The following is an 8577-nucleotide window of genomic DNA, read 5'->3' as shown; positions in this document are numbered from 1 at the left end:
TAAGAAATGTTTTTGAGCACCCAATCAGCGTGTTGGAATGATGATACTGAAGATGCAGCTTTGCCATCACAGGAATGCATTACTTTTATAAAATGGATTAAAAATAATTTTTAATTGATCAAATAAATTCATCCTTGTTAAATAATGCATCCTTGAGCTTAAAAGAGAATTTTCAAAAATATAAAATCTTAATGACTTTAAACTTTTGGATGCTTCTTAGTACAGATATAAACCCTAATGTTGCATTCTCAGTATTGCTGCAAGGGATTATTGACTTAATAGTAACTGTTTAATGGCAACATTTCCTATTAACTCTCCTTGAGTATTGAGGTTTGCGCATGAACACACACAGAGTATGCACAACAGCACTTGTGAGTCTGCAATGCGATTTGCCAAGGATTCACCTCAGCAGAGTAGTTGCAATATATACTGGTACTAGAAAAGTATTGCAATATCCTGCTATTAAATACAATTCCACATTTCATTAGTACCGGTGCTAGTATCCTAATAAGAGTTGTATTTCTTCATTTGTATCAATGTGTGACAGCAGGAGTCAGGATGTGTGTGCAGAGCTCTGCTTCCACTCAATGCAGGGAGTAAAATATATCTGTGCAGCACATCAAAGATCAAAGTTGTTGACACCTCAACACAAAGAAACATGCATGATTAAGAAAAACACTAGAGTGCGGATCGGGCCGCATTTTTCTGTCCGAGCCTGGCCCACGTCCGACAGGGCAGTAACCGAACCCGACCCAAGCCAGACAGTTAAAATAGTGTTTAAATTTTTTTTTAAAAAAAATATAAAATAATGTGTTTTTTTTTTCTCCTCCTCGTATACTAACGACACGTTTGTTTGCGTGGAAAGCCCGCTTTTATTAAGCAACTGTAGGAAGGCATTCTGAAATGTTTACAGACGAGCAGCACGCACATGGGGCATCAAACGTTACACAGAGCAGTGGCGGTGTAACGTGAAGCTCATGCCCACATATCAGAATCCCAAAAATAGCGGCGGTGCTGGCAGTGACGCGGACTGGTTTGTGTTGGAGTGAGAAGTTGTTGCAAAATTGCTGGCCTACGAGCACTTATTCGTCCCTGCTCCTCGACATAGTGGAGCAGCTGTTTTTGCAAATGCATTATGTAATTTCTCACTTGAATGCTACTGTTAAATATGCCTACTGTAGTCTCTGTACATTGCATTTTAAAAATATAAAATTTGTTGTAAAATAAGACCCCTATCCCAACCTGTTTAGAATTGTGAAAGGTTAGCGAATGTGATTGTTGCAAAAATCTCTGTAAGGATGTACAGAGAACATATGGCATTTACATTTTTTTTTTTTTATAACGTGGAGGGAACTGCGTTTTTGAATTCAACAATACGTTTTAAATGTCATATTCAATTCGTTTAATGGTTGTTTTAGTTATTTACCATGGTATCTATTCAGTATTGGTATTGATAAAGTTGATTTAATTGATATTTTAGTCCGGTATCATATCCAAGTCATTATTTTGGTATCGTGACGACGTCAGTGTTAGAGTATGCTTCTGGCCTTAGTTTCATTTTGTTGTTTAAACAATTGAGGAATCCAAAACAATTGAGTGCCTCGTATGTCTTGCAGTAAGAATGTCTTTGTGTGTAGTTTTCTTAAAGGAGTACTTCAGCGCTGGGAAGATGAATCTGTATTTAAACTGGCTCATCCGTGTAGTAGAAATGTGAAATTATTTTTGAATTTGGTGCCTTCTAGACTGAAAAAATACAGAAAATGTATTTGTCTCATGTTGATGAAAGACTACAATTCCCAGAATGCTTTGCTGCCCTTTGAAGCCATTCCCAAAGCCACCAACTTGATTACTGTGACTGAGTTGGAGAAGACACTACAATTAACAACTGAACGTGTCTGTTCAATATAATGAGTGAGTCACGGCGCGAGTATCACAGCACTGAGCACTAACTGCAGGAGTCAGATAAATGAGCTGATGAGCTCTCGTGATGAGCTGAGGTAATCGCGACTACACTCGCGGCATACATTCACAACGCGAGTTCAGTATGGCGCATTTCAGTTCATGCCTTTGCAAGCTTAACTTTCATAGAAATTAATTTGAGAAGTTAAGACTTACATTGCTCACCATAGCTCCGTTTAAATGAGTGCCTGTATCTCCCATCCCCCATGTGCGGGTTCAAAACATGCGGAAATGGCTCCCTCTGCTGGTTGTAGTCTTTAGCCTTTGGCCAAACATTCCTCCTATGATGCAAATATCGTCAATTTGCATCATAGGAGAAATTTTTCCAGAAATAAAATGCATAAATCTCTCGTCTCAGGGGGATATGAGGGGGGAAAGCACAATAATTTGAATATACTCCAGGGTTTCTACTGATACAAAGCCATATGCTAATCGCTGAAGTAACCCTTTAACTACTAGACTTGCACTAGTAGTTTATTCTGGTAATGGCATGTAAACGCGTGCAGACACTAATTTTTGCATTTTCTGAGCCTTTCTCTCCGGCACATTCCTTCTAGCTCACTTTCTCTTCTTTCTCAAACTCTTTTCCAGATAGACGATGAGGCAATGGCTTCCATGCTAGCAGACTTTGTTGACTGCCCACCGGATGATGACGATCGTGATCGTAGTGCCTCACAATCACAGTCCTAACATGACCATGCTTCTCATTGACTGCAGTGAACAGTCAGATCCTGAAAGATAGTCACATCTGATTGATAGTGTCCCCTCAACCTCTGCTGTAGTTGTACTAGAAAAGCTCCAACTTGGTTTCATGGAAGAGTTTTGGGTTTAGGTTCAAAAAGTCCATTACCTTTGGTAAATTGTCAAACACTGCAAAAACTATTCATAAGCAGAGGAAAAACTTTTAGGTGGTCAAGGTTGGTATTTTTCTTTTTCTGGCAGCTTTATACAAGTATGATGATACTGTAGTTACAAGTATTCAAAAGTGCTTTTATCAGTTGGACAATATGGTTAGTGTTTTGTGGCCTCTTTTTGTAATATCATTGATATATGTAACACATGCTTGGCAATGTTTAAAAAGATCATGCAATAAAGTAAATCTGTTATGATGCGCTTTGTTCATGGATTTCTGTAAAAAAAAAAAAAATGTGCACTTAATGGTGAACTCAGTAGAAATGGCATGCAAAGCAGGAATGCATTTACATATGCTCATCCTTGACTTCCTAGATATTTTATTGATCCTTTTAAATGGTCCTTAATATTATATTTTGAAAGGATGTTGTGATTTGATAAAGTGTAATTCTTTCTGTATATTGGGTTAACAGGAAATGATGCTGATGTGATACAATAATATTTCTCTGTCAAACCTTTTATGCAAAAATTTGCTAGTTAAACATAAATTTCATCGCATGGTTGAATGTTCATCTACACATAGCTTTGAGTTCCCACACTACCCTTCAAAAGATTGATGTTGTTAAGACTTTTCGTCTCATATTTGCCAATGCTGCACTATTTTATGAAAGAAAAAAGTTCAAATAATAAAAATATTACAAGTTAAAATAACAGCATTTTCTGCAGCATTACTCCAAGGTCAATTTATTTATATAGCACGCCAAAGTGCTGTACTTACAATATACAGTATTGTTCAAAATAATAGCAGTACAATGTGACTAACCAGAATAATCAAGGTTTTTCGTATATATTTTTATTGCGATGTGGCAAACAAGTTACCAGTAGGTTCAGTAGATTCTCAGAAAACAAATGAGACCCAGCATTCATGATATGCACGCTCTTAAGGCTGTGCAATTGGGCAATTAGTTGAAAGGGGTGTGTTCAAAAAAAGAGCAGTGTGGCATTCAATCACTGAGGTCATCAATTTTGTGAAGAAACAGGTGTGAATCAGGTGGCCCCTATTTAAGGATGAAGCCAACACTTGTTGAACATGCATTTGAAAGCTGAGGAAAATGGGTCGTTCAAGACATTGTTCAGAAGAACAGCGTACTTTGATTAAAAAGTTGATTAGAGAGGGGAAAACCTATAAAGAGGTGCAAAAAATGATAGGCTGTTCAGCTAAAATGATCTCCAATGCCTTAAAATGGAGAGCAAAACCAGAGAGACGTGGAAGAAAACGGAAGACAACCATCAAAATGGATAGAAGAATAACCAGAATGGCAAAGGCTCAGCCAATGATCACCTCCAGGATGATCAAAGACAGTCTGGAGTTACCTGTAAGTACTGTGACAGTTAGAAGACGTCTGTGTGAAGCTAATCTATTTTCAAGAATCCCCCGCAAAGTCCCTCTGTTAAAAAAAAGGCATGTGCAGAAGAGGTTACAATTTGCCAAAGAACACATCAACTGGCCTAAAGAGAAATGGAGGAACATTTTGTGGACTGATGAGAGTAAAATTGTTCTTTTTGGGTCCATGGGCCACAGGCAGTTTGTGAGACGACCCCCAAACTCTGAATTCAAGCCACAGTACACAGTGAAGAAGACAGTGAAGCATGGAGGTGCAAGCATCATGATATGGGCATGTTTCTCCTACTATGGTGTTGGGCCTATTTATCGCATACCAGGTATCATGGATCAGTTTGCATATATTAAAATACTTGAAGAGGTCATGTTGCCCTATGCTGAAGAGGACATGCCCTTGAAATGGTTGTTTCAACAAGACAATGACCCAAAACACACTAGTAAACGGGCAAAGTCTTGGTTCCAAACCAACAAAATTAATGTTATGGAGTGGCCAGCCCAATCTCCAGACCTTAATCCAATTGAGAACTTGTGGGGTGATATCAAAAATGCTGTTTCTGAAGCAAAACCAAGAAATGTGAATGAATTGTGGAATGTTGTTAAAGAATCATGGAGTGGAATAACAGCTGAGAGGTGCCACAAGTTGGTTGACTCCATGCCACACAGATGTCAAGCAGTTTTAAAAAAACTGTGGTCATACAACTAAATATTAGTTTAGTGATTCACAGGATTGCTAAATCCCAGAAAAAAAAAAATGTTTGAACAAAATAGTTTTGAGTTTGTACAGTCAAAGGTAGACACTGCTATTTTTTTGAACACACCCCTTTCAACTAATTGCCCAATTGCAGCCTTAACAGCCTTAAGAGCGTGCATATCATGAATGCTGGGTCTTGTTTGTTTTCTGACAATCTACTGAACATACTGGTAACTTGTTTGCCACGTAGCAATAAAAAATATACTAAAAACCTTGATTATTCTGGTTGGTCACATTGTACTGCTATTATTTTGAACAAGACTGTACATACACTTATCTGCTTATCAAAATTCAGATCTGTGTCAAAAATTCACACCCAAGTTTTTAGCAAAAGGATGAATGTTGGAATGGTATGGGATATTTTTTCTCAGGATTGAACCCAAGGGGAGCATATAGAGACAAAATAAAAATAAACCCCAAGGGGGACCCCTGAGGTACTCCATATCTGAGCGGTGCATAAGGAGAGGACGAGTTTCCAATCATCACCTTAACTGATCTATCAGAGAGGTATGATGAGAACCACTCCTAATGTGCCCCTAATGCCAAATTCATCGCTTAGATGATTAAGAAGGGTAGCATGACCAACTGAATCAAATGCTGAACTATGGTCAAGTAACATTAAAACGACAGGTTTACCAGAGTCCAAGGCAAGAAGTAGATTCTTCAACACCTTGATCGGTGCAGTCCTGGTCTTATGGTGCTAAAACCAGACTGAAATTTATCCAAAATATTATTTCGTGAGATAAATGAGGATAACTAACTAAAAACGGTTTTCTCAAAAGATTTTGACAAGAATGGTGACCTAGAAATAAGATGGAAATTGTTTAGATTGGTAATATCCAAATTTGGCTTCTTAAGAAGGGGTCTGATCACCACTTGCTTGAAGCATGAACATGGCCACTGTCCAAAGATCTGTTTATAATAGCAATTACATTAGGGCTGATCGTATCCAGAACCGCCCTAAAGAGCAGAGTGGGGATAACATCCATAGAGGGAGTCATAGGCTTAATATTTTGAACTATATCCCCAAGCTCAAAAAGGGATATTGGTTCGAACCATTAAAAAAAAAACAAGTGCGTAGAGGGCTTCATGGAATGGGTTTCCAGGGCCAAAGCAGCTGCATTCAAGCCTTAAATCCCCAAGTGCAATATAAAGCGTTGGATGCAGTGATGTAAAGCACCCCGCTACTGGACTCAAGAGCAGTGGAGTTTTCTTTGGCGTGATGAATCACACTTCTCTGTCTGGCAATCCGATAGACTGGGTCCAGGTTTCGTGGTTATCAGGAGAACGGTATGTCTGGCTGCATTGTGCCAAGTGTAAAGTTTGATGGTGGAGGGATTGTGGCGTGGGTTGTTTTTCAGGGGTTGGGCTTGGGCCATTAGTTACAGATACAATTTCATGCTCCCAAATGTTAGGAATGGCCCCTTCCTGTTCCAACATGACTGCACACCAGTGCACAAAGCAAGGTCTATAAAGACATGAATGAGCGAGATTGATGTGACTGTCCTGCACAGAGTCCTGACCTCAACCTAATAGCAGAGGTGTCAAAAGTATTCCCATTCATTACTCAGGTAGAAGTAGAGATACTAGGGTTTGAAAAGACTTCTGAAGAAGTTGAGGTCTCAACTCAAGCTTATACTCAAATAAAAAAATAAAAGTACTGGTTTCAAAACTACTCAAAGTACAAAGTAAAAGTAAGTGAAAAAATGCAATTAAGGACAAAAGCTTAGGCCACATCACAGGGGCCCTATAGTGCACTACACCGCCTCCTCCTCCTCAATTTTTTTTTTTTTTTTTTTTTACCATTTTCTGAATAGGCTACCTGTTTCCGCCTCAGATCCTTCTAAAAAAATTAGCATATGTGATAAAGTTCATTATTTTCCATAATGTAATGATAAAAATTAAACTTTGATATATTTTAGATTCAGTGCACACCAACTGAAATATTTCAGGTCTTTTATTGTTTTAATAGTGATGATTTTGGCATACAGCTTATGAAAACCAGAAATCCCAAAAATTAGCATATTTCATCCGACCTATAAAAGAAAAGTGTTTTTAATACAAAAAAGTTATGCACTCAATACTTGGTCGGGAATCCTTTTGCAGAAATGACTGCTTCAATGCTGCGTGGCATGGAGGCGATCAGCCTGTGGCACTGCTGAGGTGTTATGGAGGCCCAGGATGCTTCGATAGCGGCCTTAAGCTCATCCAGAGTGTTGGGTCTTGCGTCTCAACTTTCTCTTCACAATATCCCACAGATTTTCTATGGCGTTCAGGTCAGGAGAGTTGGCAGGCCAATTGAGCACAGTAATACCATGGTCAGTAATCCATTTACCAGTGGTTTTGGCACTGTGAGCAGGTGCCAGGTCGTGCTGAAAAACCAAATCTTCATCTCCATAAAGCTGTTTAGCAGATGGAAGCATGAAGTGCTCCAAAATCTCCTGATAGCTAGCTGCATTGACCCTGCCCTTGATAAAACACAGTGGACCAACACCAGCAGCTGTCATGGCACCCCAGACCATCACTGACTGTGGGTACTTGACACTGGACTTCAGGCATTTTGGCATTTCCTTCTCCCCAGTCTTCCTCCAGACTCTGGCACCTTGATTTCCGAATGACATGCAAAATTTGCTTTCATCCGAAAAAAGTACTTAGGACCACTGAGCAACAGTCCAGTGCTGCTTCTCTGTAGCCCAAAGTGACCTGACCTGGGGAATGCGGCACCTGTAGCCCATTTCCTGCACACGCCTGTGCACGGTGGCTCTGGATGTTGCTACTCCAGACTCAGTCCACTGCTTCCGCAGGTCCCCCAAGGTCTGGAATCGGTCCTTCTCCACAATCTTCCTCAGGGTCCGGTCACCTCTTCTCGTTGTGCAGCGTTTTTTGCCACACTTTTTCCTTCCCACAGACTTCCCACTGAGGTGCCTTGATACAGCACTCTGGGAACAGCCTATTCGTTCAGAAATGTATTTCTGTGTCTTACCCTCTCACTTGAGGGTGTCAATGATGGCCTTCTGGACAGCAGTCAGGTCGGCAGTCTTACCCATGATTGCGGTTTTGAGTAATGAACCAGGCTGGGAGTTTTTAAAAGCCTCAGGAATCTTTTGCAGGTGTTTAGAGTTAATTAGTTGATTCAGATGATTAGGTTAATAGCTCGGTTAGAGAACCTTTTCATGATATGCTAATTTGAGATAAGAATTTGGGGTTTTCATGAGCTGTATGCCAAAATCATCAGTATTAAAACAATAAAAGACCTGAAATATTTCAGTTAGTGTGCAATGAATCTAAAATATATGAAAGTTTAATTTGTATCATTACATTATGGAAAATAATGAACTTTATCACAATATGCTAATTTTTTGAGAAGGACCTGTATGCATATTGAAAATGCATTTTAGTACTATGCAAATATGTACTACAGGTCTTCTCATCCAACATCCGTGTCTGACCTCACAAATGCTCTTATAGAAGAATGGTCAATAATTCCCATAAACACACTCCTAAACTTTGTGGAAAGCCTTCCCAGAAGAGTTGAAGCTGTTATAGCTGCTAAAGGTGGGCCAACTCCATATTCAACAAGTCATATGAAGAAGGGGATATTATTAAAGTTCAT

At 39.3% G+C, this 8577-nt stretch overlaps 1 protein-coding gene across 1 annotated transcript in view; it reads left to right on the top strand.

Moving 5' to 3' along the window:
• pelp1 (proline, glutamate and leucine rich protein 1) overlaps positions 1-3069 on the top strand; it is a 31880-nt gene extending 28811 nt beyond the window's left edge. Inside the window, exon 17 of the mRNA XM_067443121.1 lies at positions 2551-3069. Coding sequence (XP_067299222.1) covers positions 2551-2649 — 99 coding nt within the window. The 3' untranslated portion in view covers positions 2650-3069. The remainder of the gene's footprint in view (positions 1-2550) is intronic.
• Positions 3070-8577: the final 5508 nt, after the last annotated feature.

Source organism: Pseudorasbora parva, chromosome 1 (genome assembly GCF_024679245.1).
Source record: "Pseudorasbora parva isolate DD20220531a chromosome 1, ASM2467924v1, whole genome shotgun sequence".
Lineage (NCBI taxonomy): Eukaryota > Metazoa > Chordata > Actinopteri > Cypriniformes > Gobionidae > Pseudorasbora > Pseudorasbora parva.
This window is presented reverse-complemented; position numbering and strand designations above follow the sequence as displayed.